The 19,009-nt window shown below is 47.9% G+C and overlaps 1 protein-coding gene and 1 pseudogene across 1 annotated transcript; one reads left to right on the plus strand and one right to left on the minus strand.

Annotated features, from left to right (window-relative positions):
• Positions 1–3,011: 3,011 nt before the first annotated feature.
• On the minus strand, positions 3,012–8,473 carry VAMP8 (vesicle associated membrane protein 8). Its single transcript, XM_043980445.1, has 3 exons — positions 8,194–8,473; positions 4,831–4,989; positions 3,012–3,485 (listed from the first exon to the last, which is right to left on the minus strand). Exons 1-3 carry the CDS (start codon positions 8,194–8,196, stop codon positions 3,348–3,350), a joined length of 300 nt encoding a protein of 99 aa, XP_043836380.1. The 5' UTR covers positions 8,197–8,473; the 3' UTR covers positions 3,012–3,347.
• Positions 8,474–18,646: 10,173 nt separating this feature from the next.
• On the plus strand, positions 18,647–18,979 carry LOC122739586 (annotated as a pseudogene).
• The last annotated feature ends 30 nt before the right edge of the window (positions 18,980–19,009 follow it).

Genomic DNA, 19,009 nt, shown 5'->3' on the forward strand with positions numbered 1-19,009 from the left:
CCGTGGGAAAGGAAGGAGGTGGGGGGCCCTGTCCCGGGATGTGGGGGCCAATGACAGGATGAATGGGGAAAGAATGATTACTGCAACACAGGAGAAAAAACCCAAGGCCTGCAGGAGGGCCAAGGCCTCTGCTGGTCTCTGCTGGAGATGGGGAGCCGAGTCAGAGAAGGGCAGTGTTGGCACCAGGGACAGGAGCTCACCCGAGTGATAATATTCATGTTGTTCTTCAATAATGTCTGACTTTTTGTGTCCCTATTTGGAGTGTTCTTGGCAAAGATACTGGAGTGGTTTGTCCTTTCCTTCACCAGCTCATTTTACAGATGAAGAAACTGAGGCAAAAAGAGTTAGGTGACTTGCCCATGGTCACACAGCTAGTAAATGTCTGAGGCCAGATTTGAACTCACAAAGTGGAGCCTTCCTGACTCTGGGCCGGGTACTCTAGCCACAGGGCCACTTGGCTTCCCTATTAATATTAATAGCTAATGTTATCTCACTTGATTCTCATCCTACCCCTATGAGGCAGGTGCTGCTATTATTATCATCGTAGTTAAAGAAAGTGAGGCTGACAGAGGTTAAGTCACTTGCCCAGAGTCACAGAGTTAGGAAGTATCTGAGGCAGGATTCAAACTCGGGTCTTCCTGACCCCAGTCCCAGTATTCTAGCCACTTAGACCAGCAAATGGTACTTTAAAAAAAAAAAAAAGGGCAATTGGGGCTAAATGACTTGCTCAGGGTTACACAATTAGTGTCTCAGGTCACATTTGAACTCAGGTCCTCCAGATTCCAAGCCCAGCACTCCATCTGAGCCACCTAGCTGCCCCAAAAGGTACTTTTGCTGCTGAAGGATTGATCATTGGTGGGGAAGGAAGGTAGAAAGCGGCTGATTTGAGGGAGAAGTCCTAGAATGGGGCATCATGGGAGCTGATTCCCTCTAGGTTTTTACCGTCCTGGGACAAATCCCTGATGGCCCCACCCTCGTTGTGGCTCAGAATAGAGGCCGCCAGCTGCCCAATGAGTCCATCTGGCTTTTAGCTACTTCAGCTCCTGGCTAGTTCCTGTGGCTCCTTGGCAGCAAGCCGAGTCCATAATGTTCCCCAAATTATCTCTCTGAACACAAGAGAGAGGAAATCATAGAGCTTCTCCTCCCAAGCCAGCAGTGGTATCAGTGTTCGGACTGCTAGATTTTGAGTCAGAAGAGCTGGGTTCAAATCTTGCTTTTTATCACCTATTTTACCTGTGTGATGCTGGATACCTCCCTTCACCCCATGGAGCCTGTTTCCTCATCTGTAAAATGAGGCTCTCACTCCACAGTCCTTCTAACTTCTATAACCCTAGAGATACACTGTGGCAGAATGATGGAAGATCTGGGTTCAAGTCCCACCCCTGACACATCCTGGCTGTATGACCCTTAACTTTCTAGGAATCTTGTTATCGTTTTCAATGGTTTCCAACTCTTTGTGATCCCATAGACTGGAAGCCTGCTAATACTACCCATGAGGTTTTCTTGGCAAAGATACTGGAGTGGTTTGTCATTACCTTCTCCAGTGGATTAAGGCAAACAAAGGTTAAGTGACTTGCCCAGGGTCACACAGTTGGTGAGTGTCTGAGGCTGGATTTGAACTCAGGGCTTCCTGATCCTGGGGCCTGGGAGACCCTGTAAATGAACTTCAGGGGGGGAAGTCCATGAACTTTGGATAGGGGGAAAACTCTTTATTTCAATATAATTTGTTTCCTTCTCAATCCTAAGTGTTTGGGGTTTTTTTTTTGCATACTTAAGAATATTACTCAGAGAAGGCTTCACCAGACAGCCCAAGGGGTCCAGGACACAGATAAGGTTAAGAACTTCTGTTTTTAGATTATAAATTATTCACAGAGAATTTCCAGTGAGTTCTCTATACCAATGAAAGGACAGGTCTGGGCCCTCTCCTTAAGATCCTGGGTGGATGCAAGTATGAAGAGTGCATGGGGAAGAACTCCAGTCCTCAGCATTTTTTTGTTTGTTTGTTTACAGGGCAATGAGGGTTAAGTGACTTGCCCAGGGTCACACAGCTAGTAAATGTCAAGTGTTTGAAGTCACATTTGAACTTAGGTCCTCCTGAATCCAGGACCAATGCTTTATCCACTGCGCCACCTAACTGCCCCTAACAAGCATTTGTTAAGCCCTTACTCTAGATCTGGCTAAGTAGCAGGACACAAGGAAAGGCAAAGTTCCTAGCTTTCAAGAAATTCCCATTCTAATAGGGCAGATGGCATGTTATCTAATTATATATAAGACCTGGGCTCAAGATCTGATATATCCTAGCCAGATGACCCTGGGCAAGTCACCTAGCATCTCTCAGGAAACCCCAAAGTTCAGGGACAGCTGTTGATTTTTTTTTTTTTGCAGGGCAATGAGGGTTAAGTGACTTGCCCAGGGTCACACAGCTAGTAAGTATCAAGTGTCTGAGGCTGGATTTGAACTCAGGTCCTCTTGAATCCAGGGTCAGTGCTTTATCCACTGTGCCACCTAGCTGCCCCTGGGACATCTGTTTCTCTGCACTGATGGGGGGTGGTGGAAAGAAGCCCTTCCCTCTGCCAGTGAAGTCATGTCCTCTCCCAGTCTCCCAAACAAAAGCCCAGGGACTAACAGGCACCAAATAAATGCTGATTGAATTGATCCTACCAAGCTCACAAACTTTTTGTAAGCAAAATGCTGAGGAAACCTTTAATCCTAATATAAATGGGAATTATTCCTGAATCAAGGATAGAGGATAGAGACTAGAGCTGCAATTTCATGGGGATAGGGACCTCCCAGGTAAGGGAAGTCCCTTCAACAACACAGGCTGGCACTTTCTCGGCATCTTATAGCCTCGAGAACTGCCTGGAACATTGAGAAGTTGTGTCTTCTTGCTGGCGGTCAGACACCCAGGATGTTGGACCCAGGTCATCTTCCTGAGTGCCTATACACCAGGACAGGCGGCCTCACCTGACTTAGGGCCTGAGGGCAGGGAGGAGACTGTCCACACAGAAGAGGACTCTGAGAGGTCTTTATTCCCTACAGGTCACCAGCAGTATTCCAGGGGACACAGGCCCATGCAGAGGGCCCCCTGGAACTCAGCCACAGTCTAGTGCATCGGGCAGGCAGGCACTCCATCCGTCTCCTCCCTTCCCCACGAACACGTGGTGCAGGGTGAGGGTGGAGCAGAACAGAGGGCCCACAGATAAGGCCCCACGGAGTGGCCGGGCAGCATTCCACTTAGGGGAGGAAGGAAAGAGGAGAGGAGGCTTCCCCAGGCAGCATGGAGAAGGAGGAGGAGACAGGGAGGGCTAATGAGGCTGAAGGAGGCCAGAGGAGGGAAGGAGAGCTCTCTAGATTGTGCCGGTGGCAAAGAGGATAATGAGGAGAAGTATGATGCCCACAATCACACAGATGAGGATGATCATCTTCACATTTTTCCACCAGAATTTCCGAGCCACCTTCTGTGATGTGGTCTTGAAGTGTTCCGACTGTGGGGGGGAGACAGGGCAAAAATGAATGACGGCTCCGGGGGCCCTCCACCTCCTGAGTTGGGGGCAGAGGGGTGGGCAAAGGGCTTTCTGCACCCTGGCTTGCCCCATCACCACCCCAAACTGCAGCCACAGAGACAAGGGCTCCCTAGGACTTTCTAATCCCTCACTGCTGACTGGGAAGAGGCCCAGGGAGGCAAAGCCTGCCGACTGTTATCTCTCCCCACAATCAGAGGTCTGACTGGCGGTCACAGGCCTGGCCCAAGGTCATTGACACACGGTCTGAGGCCCAGGACTTCATAGGGCTTTGTCCAGCGAGGGATTTACTTTAAGCAGCTGCAAGAAGAGAGACCCGGCTGAGGTCAAGTGAGACCATCAGACAGAACAGTGTAGTGTTTGTGGGCATGAGGACCATCCTTTCTGTCTCTTCCCTTGGTTCACTTTATTTGGGTCATCTCAGCACCTCTTCCCTTCCTGCCCAGCAGCAGTCCTGGAAGGGCCCTGAAGAAGGCTGGGCTCGGACCCACAGACCCCTGCCTAGAAGGGCTCCCAAGAGACAGAGGACCCTTGGCATGGCTGGCACTGAGGTCCTGAGGTTTTACGCGGGTGGGGTTCATCTTGAAAGGGAGGGAAATGTCATGGAGGGGCAGCCTTGTGGAGATGGGCAAAGAGGCAACAGTAGATACTTCATCCCCCTGGCAGAGAGGGCAGGGTTCATGGGCTGACTGTAGGAGAGCCCCATGGTTGCTATGGCACCAACTGGTAAAGCCACTCCTCCTCCTGGCAGCCTCCCTGACTCATGCCCTAGCGACTGGCCCAGAGGTGACCACCCTCATTCACCGTCTCCTAGGCAGTTCCCTCTGTGAGGGCCTGGAAGTGCTCTGTGCGGGGCACCAAGGCCGAAGTCTGGCAGCAAAGGGGCACGTGCGCTGTTTCCCAAGATAGAGAAAGGCAGCTGACCGACCAATATCTCTGTCTCTCTGTGTCTCTCTGTCTGTCTGTCTGTCTCTTCCTCTTTCTGCCTTTTTTCTCTTTCTTTCCTTTCTTCCTCATTCTTTCCCTTCCTTCCCTCCCTCTTTCCCTGTCTGACTCTTCTGTTTCTCTTTCCTCTCTTCGTCTTTCTGTCTCTCCCTTTCCTTCCTCCTTTTTTCTCTCTGCCTTTCTTCTCCTTCTCTGTCTTTCTTTCCTCTCTTCCTCTCTCTCCCTTGCCTTCCTCCTTGTTCTCTTTCTCACTCTCTCCCTTCCCTTCCTCATTCCTTTTCTTTCTTTCTCTCTCCCTCCCTCCCCAACACTTTCCCCTTCCACCCCTTTCTCTCCCACAATCCCCTTCTCCAGTTCATCTCACCGTGGCCTCCAGATCTTCCGTCTTGTTCCTAAGATGGTCCAGGTTTTCTCCCCGAGCCAGGATTCGCTCCACGTTTTGGGTCATGATGTTCTTCACCCCCTCCACCTCATTCTGGAGGCTCCTCACTCTATCGCTCCCACCTCCGCCACTGGCTTCCTCCTGGTAAATGACACAAAGAATGAATGGGGCCAAGTAGAAAAGTTTCTGAAGCCTCTTCCCGGAGTGGGTCAGCTTCCCCGAGTCCTGTCAGTGGTGAGGGATGGGTAGTACTTTGGGATCCTCTTTGCCTCTTTCTCATCTGCCTCTTCTCTTCCTTAGCTACAGATAAGGGACTCTGGAGAATGGCTTCAGATCAGGGGCAACTTCTCCCTGGTGGAATAGAAAACCCTAGAAATACTTATTGGCTGTGCGATTGTAGGCAATTTCTCAGAGTTTGGGTTTTCCCTTCTGTAAAACTGGGATAAAAAGACAGGTACCGGGGCAGCTAGGTGGTGCAGTGGATAGAGCACTGGCCCTGGAGTCAGGAGGACCTGAGTTCAAATCTAGTCTCAGACATTTGACACTTACTAGCTGTGTGACCCTGGGCAAGTCACTTAACCAAGTGCCTCACCCGCCCCCCCCCCCCAAAAGAAAGACAGGTACCACTTCTCTTGTAGATTTTAATTAAAATCAATTCAAAGATTATGCATCTACTGTGTGCAAAGCACTGTGCTAGGTACAAAAAGATTTGAAAAAAAGATAACTCCTTAGACTCAAGGAACTTACACCCTAGGGAGGGGAAGGAAGACAACACAGTAAATACAGAGCATATTAATACAGTAAATAAGGAACAATGCACAATCATTTTAAGAGAGAGAGATGGGGCTGATAACTGGGGAGACGTCATTGAGATGCCTCAGGGAGAAAATGACACTGGAGTTAGGGATTTCTGTGGGTCAGAGGTGAGCCTATCCTGCCCACCTTATCTCAGGAGTCAAGAAATGTATCCCCTACCTATAGTCCTGCCTCCATTAAAGTGTAAGTTCTTTGAGGGCAGGGTCTGTCTTTGGCTTCTTTTTCTATCCCCTTAGTGCTTAGCAAGGTGGGATCAATCAAGTGATCAACACTTACTAAGCTCATCTTCATGAGTTCAAATCCAGCCTCACTTCCAGACACTTCCTAGATATATGACCCTGGGCAAGTCACTTAACCCTGGTTGCCTCAGTTTTTCATCTGTAAAGTGAGCTAGAGAAGGAAATGCAAACGACTCCAGTATCTCTGCCAAGAAAACCCTCAATGGGGTCACGAAGAGTCAGACATGGTTGAAAGGACTGAGCAACAACAACATAGTAGGCACTTAATAAATGTTGATCATTGCTTGTATGCATTCAGCAGGACTCCCAGGCTCCTCAGAAATAGGTCTAGCAGCTCTAAGTTATCACCCTCCCCCCCACTCCATGTCCCCCTTCAATCTTAGCCGTTGAGCCACAAACTTCTGCTTTTTCTGCCCCCACCCCTTAATGGTCCAGGACTTGGGGCCCCTGGGGATGCTGGTAATGACAATCAATAAACTCATGGGGGTATTGGGAGACAAAGGGGGCAGGTCTTTTTGAAGTCCAGCCTGTGGCTTCCAGATACCACATGTGGCATGGGCCAAGCCCTGGCTTGACAATCAGAGGCCTTGGGTTCAAATCCCAGCCTTGATAGTACCTGCTTTCATTTCATCCCCACAACCACTCATTGAGATAGGTGCTATTACTATGCCCATTTTTACAGATGAGGAAACTGAGGCTGATAGTTAAGTGACTTACTCAGGGTCACGCACGGCTATTAAGTGTCTGAGGTCACTTTGAATTCATATTTTCCCAGGCCAGCTCTGTATCCATTATGTCACCTACCTGCCCACAAGTCAGAAGCTAACCCTGGGCAAATCACTTTATATTGGTCAGCCTGCGTTTCTACATCTGTAAAGTGGGGATAAGGGGCAGCTAGGTGTGAAGTGGATAGAGTGCTAGACCTGGAATCGGGAGGGCCTGAGCTCAATTGTGGCCTCAGACACTGGCTGTGTGACCCTGAGCAAGTCACTTAACCCTGTTTACCTCAGTTTCTCATCTGTAAAATAAGCTGGAGAAGGAAATGCAAACCGCTTCAGTATCTGCCAAGAAACCCCCAGATGGGGTCACAGAGTCAGATGAGACTAAAACAACTCAACAACAAGAAAAAAGCGGAGGTAACTATGATAGCTACCTCTCTGGGTGGTGAGGAGAATCAAATGGGATAATGCATACAAAGTGCTTTCTAAATCTCAAGGTGCTATATAATGGATTATTATTATTGCTAGGATTATTATAGGTTAAGTGACCTGCCCCCTCCCCTTCCACACAGCCAGATAAAGCTAAGGGCAAATGTTGGGAGGCTCAGAATTAAGGGACCGCCCCAAGGTCACACGACTAATAGAACAACAATTTGATAGCTAGGGGTAGCCTGAGGCTTTGAGAGATTTAAGTGAAAATGCTTTAAATTTGTCCTTAAAGGGAAGAGGGCCCTTTTCCAAATATGTCCCCCTCTTCCCCAGAAAAGGCAACAATTCCTCCTTTCTCCCCTTCCTCCCCCCATCCCCACCCCCTCCCAAAGCCAGGGTTTGAAATCCTGACATCACACATTCTGAACACAAGTTACACCTTTGAGGAAGTCCAGGCTGATCCCTCCAGACAGAGAGAATAAGGAAGAAGCGCCACTTGCCCCATCCCAACCCATCCAGGCTGGTCTCGAGCTGCTTCTTCTCCCCCGCCCCCCCCAAACCCCGAGGCTTTTGCATTCATAGCAAAACTGAAGAAGAGGGAAGAAGCGGCCTCGACCTCTTGGCAGCCCCATTTCTGCCCAGCTGACACAGCAGGTCGGGGAGAGCCCGGCTCCAAGGGGGCAGCTGGGGCCCATGGGCCTGGAGGAGAGGCCTGGCTGGCTCTAGTCCCTCTCTGGGGAGGTGGGGGGGCCAGGCCGAGCTCTGCTGCAGCCTGGATCGGGGAGTCCTCCTCCTCCTCCACCTCCTCCTCCTCCTCCAGCCTCCACCCCCTCAGGAACCCAGCCAACCATTCCAAGAAGAATTCCTGAGCTTTGGGGCCGGCAGGGAGGTCAGGGAAGTGAAGGCCGGCAGTGGGAGGGAGGGAGGGAGGAGGCGATCAGAGAAGGGATCAGCTGCCCCCCCCCCCCTCCCACCGCTGGGAGGGCCCGGAGCCCCTGAGAACAAAGTAAGTGTCAGAGGCCGGAGCCACCGAGGGCCTTCCCGCCTCCTCCTTCCCCCGAGCCCTCCAGATGATGTCCTGCCTCCCCTTTCCTCTTGAGCCTCCTCCCAGCCCGGTCCCATTCGAGGCCTCCCTCACTCACCATCTCTCCTCCCGTCCAGCTGGGGCCCGTCAACAGCTGGGACGGCAGCAGCAAAAGAACTGGCTCGGCGACTTTGGTGCCGGGGTGCGCTCAACCTACTTCCTGCTTGTCCCAACTTTTAGCCCGCCCTGAGGGCCGAGCTGCGCTGCCGGGGCTGCCGGGACCCGGGCTGCGTCGGGTGGATCTGCGCTCCCGGCCGTCCCAGACTGGGCGGCTCTGCGCGGCACACCTGGATCCACAGGTTACCGTGCGGAGGCGGAGGCGGAGAAGGAGGGGGAGGAGAAGGGGGAGGAGGAGATGGAGGGCCGGGCTGCCCGGGGGCCTCCCCCAGCCTCTCCTCCAGCAGGGCTGGTGCTCGCTTAAAGACGTAGGGCTCCCCCAGCCTTCCCACAACCTGGAGGACCAAATGGGGAGCCAGTCCCTCCTCTGTCCCCCAGCCTCCACCACCCCGAAAAGGGCTCAAGTCATTTTTCTTGGAAACTTTTACAAGTCATAGCCGGAAGGGACTTTAAATAGTCATTTAGGCCAAGTTCCCAAGGCCCAGATGCGGACTAGGTTCAGAAATCACAGGCATCTCCCCCTTTCTGCTATATAATCAAAACCACTTTTTTTGTTTGTTTGTTTTGGCAGATTAGTGAAGGTGGTAGGCCGGGAGCAGGCCCCAGAGGCCTGCAAAGATCGGGGGTTCAAACTCGGCTTCTGACACCTCACCCGGGACAAATCACTTAATCCTTCAGAGTCCCTAGGTTCAAAGACTTCGAATTCCCCTGATGTTGAAAGGGAAAATAACTCTATCTTTATTTTCACTAACAAAAACTAGCATTTCCTTCAACTATTAACAAACATTCTTCCAATAAAGGATCCATAGGCTTCACCAACATACCGATGGGGTCTGGGACTTAAAAAAAAGTGAAGGACCCCTATTCTGAGACTGTAAATGAAAAACGAGTTGCTTGTCGGCACCGGTGGCAGGAGTTTGCACACAAGGAGTACTGTACTCTGCTGAAATAGTATAAATTCGACATTTATTGAGCACCTACTATGTGCCTAAAACTGTGCTGTGATAGGAAAACTAAAGGAAAACAGAGCCTGCCTGAAAAGAGCTTATATCCTAATGGAGGAGCATGGACATGTGTATACAGGTTTATATTTATATAGATTTAGCAAGGTAGAGAGAAGAAATAGGTGTGACAAGGTAGATTTGGGAGTGTGTCAGGAAAGATGTCATGGGGAAGATGCATCTTTTGGGAAGATAGGATTCCTAGAGTCAGGACTGTATCACAGATTTACAACTGGAAGGACTCTTAGAGGTCGGTGAATCCAATTCCCAAATTCAAGGTCACCCGGACAGTGGCAGAACAAGGATCACAAGTCCTGACCCCCAAAAAATTACATCCCAAATTAGAAATTCACTAAATTGTGTGTCAAAGAAGTGTTGCTATGCCTTGCTGTGTGCTTGAGGGTCTTAACAAAATTAAGGTGCCGCTATTTTTAGTACAACGTAGCTGGGAAAAAGAAAAACTCTTGATTTGGGAGTTCAGAGATGTGAGTTCATGAGCTGGGCAACTTTGGGCTAGGTGCTTCACCTCTGTGCCTCAGTTTCTTCTTGTGGCAAAACAATTAGGGGGTTAAGATTAGATTGTTAGTATCATAGTGGCCACCAATCTCAACCCCCTTGTTTCAGGATGAGGAAACTGAAAACATCTCTAAGACCACTTTTAGTTCTAAAATAATCTGTGATTTCTGTTTCTGCCATCTGCAGCTGGGGTTTGGGGTTTTCTGGGAGCTGAGTGTAAGGGTAAGCCTAGTATTTAGGGGCACTTCCAGTGGAGGGAGGGCAACTTGCAAAGCCAAAGGATCTTCACTGGTAAGCCATGTGTGACCAGGACTGGAGAACAGGAATGAGGCTGGGCAGCTGCCTGCACAGCAAACTGGATGGAGCTAGAAATGGGACAAGTGCCGGGGCTCCTTGCTAGACATACCATGCACTCTTTCTCTCTATCTCTCTTTTCCTCTTAGTCTCTGTGATTATAACAGCAGCTCCCTAAAAGAAAGATGATAGTAATTCTGTGACTCACTCCAGGATTACGCCAGGTGACAAGAAATCCTGTCCCAAACACCTTCGGAGAGCCCCCAGTGGCCAGGAGATAGGGGTCCCAAGGGGAGGATTTTTTTTCCATCCCTGGCTCCCTGCCAAGGGAAAAGGCCCTTGCCAGTCTTCCTAGACTTTGTCTCGGTGAGAGAAACAATAGCAAAAAGGCATGAAAGGGGGCAGCTAGGTGGCACAGTGGATAAATCACTGACCCTGGATTTGTGAGGACCTGAGTTCAAATCCAGGCTCAGATACTTGACACTTACTAGCTGTGTGACCCTAGGCAAATCACTTAACCCTCATTGCCCCACCAAAAAAAAAAAAAGAGCATAAAAGGTGAAGCATCCTGTCCCATCTCAGAAGAGAGAAAAGGTTCAGGAAGGATTTCTGCTGCTGAGAAAAACTCATTCCATCCGTTTTGTTTTTGGGGTTTTTTTTGGTGAGGCAATTGGGGTTAAGTGACTTGCCCAGGGTTAAGAGAGATTGAGGGCCAGGCTGCCTGGGGGCCTCCCCCAGCCTCTCCTCCAGCAGGGCTGGTGCTCGATTAAAGACATAGGGCTCCCCCAACCTTCCCCAGCCATCCCACAAGTGTTAAGTGTCTGAGGTCAGATTTGAACCCTGAATCCAGGGCGGGTGCTCTATCTACTGCACCACCTAGCTGCCCCAAATACATTCCGTCTGGATGCTAGGATTCATATTCTCTCTCTCTCTCTCTCTCTCTCTCTGGTTGCCAGGACACCCAGACAGAAGAAGGTAATGGCTAGATGTGCCAACCCTCCTTAGTTAGAATGAATGCGGCCACGCCACACGGTAGGACTGGTGACAACTTAGTATAGAGGTGGGGGGAGGGGTGTGTGACAGGAAATGTCGGCCTGAGCCACCCTGAAAGAGGAGGGGAATACCAAACATACCAGAGCAGGAATTCGACTCAGAATGTGTGAATAGAGGCCAAAGGCTGCCATTGACACTTTGGCACTCGGCCCAGGCTCAGAGGACTTTGGCCTGGTCCCCAAACTTCCCGCATCCAGTCCCTGTCCTTTGTACATTATCACCCTCATCTTCCTCCAGACGGGCACTGTGCAAATGTGATTATGGTCCTGGAAAGGAAAACCTGGGCCCCTCAGGAGCTAAAGGGCTAAGGCAGATGATAAAGACATTGGCTAATTAAATGTACAGTGACCTCAGCACAATGGGGCAGAGGGCAGTAATCGGGAGTAAATGTTTTCGTTGCTCAGTAGGGATTATTAACCTGAGTCTCACCAAACTTGAGTTAAAAAAATATTTCAACAACTGAATTTTTATCTAATCAGTTTCATTATAATACTATTGTCAAAAATTGATGCATTTAAAAACATTGCTCCAAGGAGTCCACCTGTTTGACTTGGGCTTTTTTCCCCTCATCTTAATAGTATTTTATTTTTTTCCAGTTATACTTAAGCTAGAATAGTTTGATTGCAGAGGGCTAAGATACTCTTGGAGAGTTTGCATTTTGAGCATGAAAATCTGCAGCCCACTCCTCATTCAAGGGAATTACCTCCCTCTAAGAGAAAGATCACTTTAGAACATCTAGGAAGGGAAATAAAGACCACTTGTGGGTTTGGGGAAGAAATAGAAGTCAATGAGAGAAGGCAGTATAGTATGACAACTCACAGAAGCAGCCAGGAGGATTCTGGGGTAAATGGTAGGCTTGGTTCCCAGGGCACAAAGGATACAGGTCTAGACAAAAGATAGGCTTAGCAGGGCAGCTAGGTGGCACAGTGGATAAAGCACAGGCCCTGGATTCAGGAGGACCTGAGTTCAAATATGACCTCAGACACTTGACACTTACTAGCTGTGTGACCCTGGGCAAGTCACTTAACCCTCATTGCCATTGCCCTGCAAAAACAACAACAACAAAAAAGATAAGCTTACAAAAGAGAATCTGACCATTAAAAAAAACCAAAACAAACAAAAAAACAAGCCCTGTTGTCCCTGTTTCCATATCTATTTTTTCTTCTTCTTTTTATTGAGGCAATTGGGGTTAAGTGACTTGCCCAGGGTCACACAGCTAGTAAGTGTTAAGTGTCTGAGGCCAGATTTGAACTCAGATACTCCTGAATCCAGGGCTGGTGCTTTATCCATCGCACCACCTAGCTGCCCTCCCCCCTTTTTTTTTTAAAACTTTCTAACAAATACACAAACAAATTCCCACATTGACCATAGCTGAAAATGTATTATTCTGCTTCTCCCCATTGGGAGTCAGGAGGTGGGTAGCCTGCTTCATCCGCCATTCTTGGCTTGCTGTTGTATTGATAGGAGATCTAAGCTGTTTGTCTCAACAGTGTATTTGTTATTGTGTAAACTGTCCCGATCTGATCTAGAGATGTCCCTCTCACTTGGTCTTACATGGACCCTGAGGCCTTCTGATGGCCCAGATTAATCCCGGGCTCTCAGTAAAGGATCCACACCTTACCCTAGCTCCACAAGTAGCCATCTTCCTTGCTCTCTTGAGATTTCACAGAGATGTCCTAGACCCTCCAGGGATGGAACAGGGGAGCACTTGCTTGGGTGGGTTTCACTCCCTCAATCAGGACCGGCTTATTCATAGGCTAATGGGATCATAGATTCAGAGCTAGAAAAGACCTGAGAGCTCATCTAGTCATCTTACAGATGAGGAAACTGAGGCATCAGGCTGCCCTCTCGACTGAACTCTCTCTACCATGCCACAGAAACCTCTTCACTCTGGAAGTTCATTCTCCTCCTGGGCTTCTCGTGCAGGAAGTACTCACTGCCCACAGCTTCTCTCTGGTTGGTTTGTTCCTCCCATCGCCTCCATTTGGAGCAGGATGGCTAAGCCAGTCACATCATCATTCCTCTGTAGTTCTGAATCTCCTTATCTTTCTTTACCCTGCCCCCAACCTCTCCCCACTCCCAGCCCCCTTTACAACTTTCTTTTAGGTATGGTCTTTCCCCCAATAGACTGCATGCTCCTTCAGGGCAGGACAGCTTGTCTGCTTGTGTTTGTGTTTGTATTCCTGGATCGGTCCTTTGGTGACCAAAGAGATTACTTACCAAAGGTAGTACAAGTGGGAAGTCAGGGATGGACAGTGTGTGGTAGGAGCAAGATCTCCACCCCTTCCTTCATGGTTAGTCTACATAATACCTTAAAAGGTATTGGTCTAGTCACTGAAACTTGGTTGGCTCAGGTGGCTAAGGGCTCAGATTGTTGGCATCCATTCCTCATCACCTGAGTACAAAGCAGTCAGGAAGATGTTGATGGAGGGGGCAGAGGGGTGGGTCTGAGATGCTTGGCTCATTGATGGAGCTCACAGGTGTTTCTCAGCTGAATCCACTTGAGGTGTCCTCAATGCCTATGCTTGGTGAATATCCTCCTTCTGCTAAGGCTAGGTAAATGTCCTTTTGTTAACTGTTGAACAGCCTATAATGATCTCATTTTGATCCAGTTTCCAGCCTAAATCATCAGGGTACTGGCTGGAACCAGGCCCGGCCCAGGACAACTGATGGAGTCTTGTAGGATTGAAACATAATGAGTTCATTAAAATTGGAGACTGGCTGTGCAGAAGAAGGCAGCATGTTGGCCTTCCCTCTCTTAGTAGTACCCCTAGACAAGGTGATTTCTGTATTGTGCCCCCCACTCTTCTGGAAGATTAGGGGGCAAACTGCCTGTGGTCATTCAACTAGAACAGAACCCTGTTCCCATGGCCTGTGTCTTTAATAACTGAGCCTTGGGGGCAGCTAGATGGCGAAGTGGATAGAGCACCGGCCCTGGAATCAGGAGTACTTGAGTTTAAATCCGACCTCAGACACTTAACACTTACTAGCTGTGTGACCTTGGGCAAGTCACTTAACCCTAATTGCCTCACTAAAAAAAGAAAAAAAATAAATAACTGAGCCTTGAAGATAATCACAGTAAACTGCTGGGCCTTCCAGCCTGCTCATTTAAACCTTCTATAAGTTCTACTTGGGAATCTCTTGAAAACTGCTTTTTTTCTTCAAAGCAGCCTGCAGGGACTGAATTTGGGGGGATTTAGAGAGAAATGTTCTCCTCATTAGAGAAGGACAGATTCAAAAGAATGAGTTGCTAGGGGCAGCTAGGTGGCGCAGTGGATAAAGCACTGGCCTTGGATTCAGGAGGACCTGAGTTCAAATCCAGACCCAGACACTTGACACTAGCTGTGTGACCCTGGGCAAGTCACTTAACCCTCATTGCCCCACAAAATAAACAAACAAAAAAAAAACAAAACAAAAGAATGAGTTGGATTCTTCCCTGGCTGGGAATAGATGCCTTTGCTTGCAGATGGTCCTCTCCCAAATGCCTGTTGGAGGCCTCCTGGTAAAAGGCCCCTCTTAGCTTTTAGTCCTTCCTATCTGTATAAATATTTGCTTTTGAATGGTTTTGTGGAAACGATAAGACAGCTGAGCCAGCAGCCCTTGGGAGCCCAACCGTCAGAGAATTTAAGCCAAGGCAGATCCCTAGAATTTTAAAATTGTTGAACAGTTATCCTGAAGAAACTGCTTGTTTAGTTTGGTTTTGTTTTGAATGTGGAATCTGAGAGACCAACCACCATTTAGCCATGAGGATTTTGTTCGGTTCTTGGGTGTAAGCTGCTGGAGGAGGCATGTAAAAAAACAATGCTAAACTCTCCCCGGGGCTCCAGAGATTTTTCTGAAATTGGATACGTGGACAAAGGTGCCAGTTGTCCCATATTTAATTAGCTGAGGACAGGCAGGGCCGCTGAGTCAGTTTGAAAAGTTTCCCCTTTCACCCTGAACGGAGGACTGTGAAGACTAACGGTCACTCCCTCCCTGAGGAGCCCCTGAAGAATTCAGAGCAGAAGTCTTAGAAATATTTCCCTAGCCTCAGCAGAAACAGCTACTGCTTCTATATCAGAAATAGAGCGCCTGTGTTGGCCTAGAACATTCCCCGGATTTGTGGCCTTTTGTGTTCTTATGTGTCATCCCCCCCAATCCCAGCCCAGGAGGGCAGAGTCAGGCCCCAGAAAGAGACCTCAGTCATTGGCAAGGCAGGCCTCCCAGCAACATCTTGTTTGGGGGTGTGGGATGGGGCAGGACCAGGCAGTGAGGTGGAACCAAGGCCTGTAGCAGCACTCAGTCAGTGCCAGCTGGGGCATCTGGGCCCAGCAGTAGTGATTACTGTGCCCCAGCCCAGGTGGTAGCTGTTGACCTTGGCAGAGGTGGCATCGGGCACTGGGCCATGGGTTCCAGCCTTAATGGATTGTAGATCAGTTCTCAGCAGCAGCCCTGTGGCAGAATTGTGGGCACTAGTTTGGGTAGTGACAAAAGGCAGCCCCACGGATTACCATGATGTAATGCTGATTGGCCCCTCCCCATTGTTTCCAATGTGACTCCTCCTTAGGAAGGGCTTAGAGGACCAAGGGGTGGCCTTGTGGGGAGGGAACTTCTATTATGGGGACAACAAGGAGAGATGAAAGTGACTGACCAGCTCCTCCACATGAAAGGGGGCAAAGGTTCTGTGTTCCAAATTGCCTCCTCTGTCTCTTCTCCCACACCCAGGGCTCTCTGGGAGGAGGAAGTCCGGGCACACTAAGAGAATGTGATTACAGGGTAATTCTCCCTGACCTGTGATTCAGATCAGTGACTGTCCAGGAAGTATCCTCATCTTTACCTGATGGCCTGATGCTCTTCCTGCTTCTGCTCATAATTTTACATTGAGAGACCTACTGTGAGCTGCTAAGTTTTGCCATTAACTATCAGATACTCCTGATGTTTTAGACCTGGGACTCCATCCTTCCTGGGGTCCTCACGGATCCAGTCATTCTTTCAGGGAAGGGTTACTTTGCTGAGGTTTTTTTTTTAATGTATAAGGTATTTTATTTTTCCATTACATGTAAAGATAGTTCTCAACTTTTGTTTATACGAGCTTTACAATTTCAGATTTTTCTCCCTCCCTCCCCTCCCTCCCCCCTCCCCTAGACAGCAGGTAATCTGATATAGGTTATGTCTATATATCTCTATACATATACATATAGATATAGATTTATACACACACATATATATACACATAATAACATTAATCCTATTTCTGCATTAATCCTGTTACAAGAGAAAAAATCAGAGCAGTGATGCAAAACCTCAAAATAGAAAAAAAAAACAACAGCACCCAAAACAAAAGAAATAATTTGGTTGAATCAGCATCTCTACTCCACAGTTCTTTCTTTCTTTTTTTTTTCTTGGATTTGGAGATCCTCTTCTATCATGAGTTCCTGGAACTCTTCTGTACCATTGCATTGGTGAGAAGAATATAGTCCATCACAGTAGGTCAACACTCAATGTTGATGATACTGTGTACAATGTTCTTCTGGTTCTGCTCATCTCACTCATCATCTTGCTGAGTTTTTGTTAACTTTCTTGTTGTTTTTTTTTTGGGGGGGGGATGAGGCAATTGAGGTTAAGTGACTTGCCCAGGGTCACACAGCTAGTAAGTGTCAAGTGTCTAAGGCTGGATTTGAACTCGGGTCCTCCTGAGTCCAGGGCTGGTGCTCTATCCACTGCACCACCTAGCTGCACCTTTTTCTTAACTTTCTGTTGTAGTTTTTCCTCTTCCTTCAGAGTTCTACTTGTCTCAGGTTTTTTGAATTCCAGAAATCAGAGTATACTGGTCATAGCCCCAAGGTTATTTACATTATTTTTTTTTTTAGTGAGGCAATTGGGGATAAGAGATTTGCCCAGGGTCACACAGCTAGTAAGTGTTAAGTGTCTGAGGCTGGATTTGAACTCAGGTCCTCCTGACTCCAGAGCCGGTGCTCTATCCACACAAGGTTATTTAATTGATAGAAGGTCCCCTAGAACAGATGTCAAGCATGTGACATAAGGGCTGCAGGCAGGCCCACAACACTCCCAAGTGGGACCCCAAGTAGATTCAAGTGTAAGTGGGAAATATTTAACAAAATAAATAAAATGAATAAAACATGGATAATATTGCAGTTTAAAATAAAGTCCAATTTGTTTAACATGATTGTCCATGTATAACCTATAATAGATTGCTGGCTGTCTTAGGAGAGGAGGGAGAGAGGGAGAAAAATTTGGAACTCAAAATCTTACAAAAATGAATATTGAAAACTTATCTAAAATAAAATAAATAAAGTCCTCATGCAACCTGCAGGGATCCTTATATACAGGTTAATAGTTCTACCCCCACTTTCTTTTCTTTCTTTCTTTCTTTCTTTCTTTCTTTCTTTCTTTCTTTCTTTCTTTCTTTCTTTCTTTCTTTCTTTCTTTCTTTCTTTCTTTCTTTCTTTCTTTCTCTTTCTTTTTTTTTTTTGCAGGGCAGTGAGGGTTAAGTGACTTGCCCAGGGTCACACAGCTAGTAAATGTCAAGTGTCTGAGTTCAGATTTGAACTCAGGTCCTCCTGAATCCAGGGCCTGTGCTTTATCCACTGTGCCACCTAGCTGCCCTCAACCCCCACTTTCTGTATGAGTTTGACACTACCTGTCTAGAAAATTTTAAGTACCTTACCCCAAGGGGTGGAATGTGACAGGAACAATAGCTTAATCCCTCCTTCCATGCAGATTAGGCCAATTTTTCCTTTATTATTGAGGCATTCCTTGAAATTTGGGGGCTCAGAGGACGAAGGGCTCAGATTATTGGTATCATTTCCTCATCACCTGAGTATAAAGCAGTCAGGAGGACCTAGAGAAGTTCTTAGATGCTGGGCTGGTGGATCTTGATGGGAGTGTCACTCAGCCAAATGAACTCAAGGTGCCTATCTTTAATTGAATAGCCTCCTATAAATCTTTTTAAACTGTTCAATGACCTATGAGATCTCATTTTGCTTCAATTTGAACCCAAAACACCAGGAGACTGGCCCGATTCAGACCCAGTACTGAACAGGGGGGTTGCCTTTCTAGAAATCCACAGAATGTCTCTCCTTTAGAAGTTCAAGCCATTAATGGGTCTCTGAAGGATGTAGTTAGGAGAATACTGGGGTGTCAGTTGCCTGGGTAGCCAGCTACCTCTCAGGAGGGGGGGAGGGTCTACTTTTTTTTTTTTAGTGAGGCAATTGGGGTTAAGTGACTTGCCCAGGGTCATACAGCTAGTAAGTGTTAAGTGTCTGAGGCCGGATTTGAACTCAGGTACTCCTGACTCCAGGGCCAGTGCTCTATCCACTATGCCACCTAGCTGCCCCTGAACTCCTCTATTGTAAGGGGAGGAATTGGTACAAAGTATGAGACCATGAGCAAAACACTGAACTCATTGATTTAAAAAAAATTGCTTTCTAAGGTTTGCAAAGAGCCTTACCAATATGATCACATTTCATGCATTCGATAAACACTTGTTAAGTTCCTGCTATGTGCCTGACATCGTGCTAAACCGGGGATATGGAAAGAAGCAAAAGGCACCTCCTCTTCAAGCTCCAGCCAGCGACCAGCTACACCGCTAAACGCACCAAGAAGATCGGAATTGTTGGTAAATATGGAACACGATATGGTGCATCCCTCAGAAAAATGGTGAAGAAAATTGAAATTAGCCAGCATGCCAAGTATACCGGCTCCTTCTGTGGCAAGACCAAAATGAAGAGATAGGCTGTGGGTATCTGGCATTGTGGATCCTGTATGAAAACAGTAACTGGTGGTGCATGGACCTACAATACCACCTCTGCAGTTACAGACAAATCCGCCATCAGAAGACTGAAGGAATTGAAAGACCAATAAAATCTTCTCCCCATCAAATATCTGTAGCCC

Source organism: Dromiciops gliroides, chromosome 2 (assembly GCF_019393635.1).
Source record: "Dromiciops gliroides isolate mDroGli1 chromosome 2, mDroGli1.pri, whole genome shotgun sequence".
Classification (NCBI taxonomy): domain Eukaryota; kingdom Metazoa; phylum Chordata; class Mammalia; order Microbiotheria; family Microbiotheriidae; genus Dromiciops; species Dromiciops gliroides.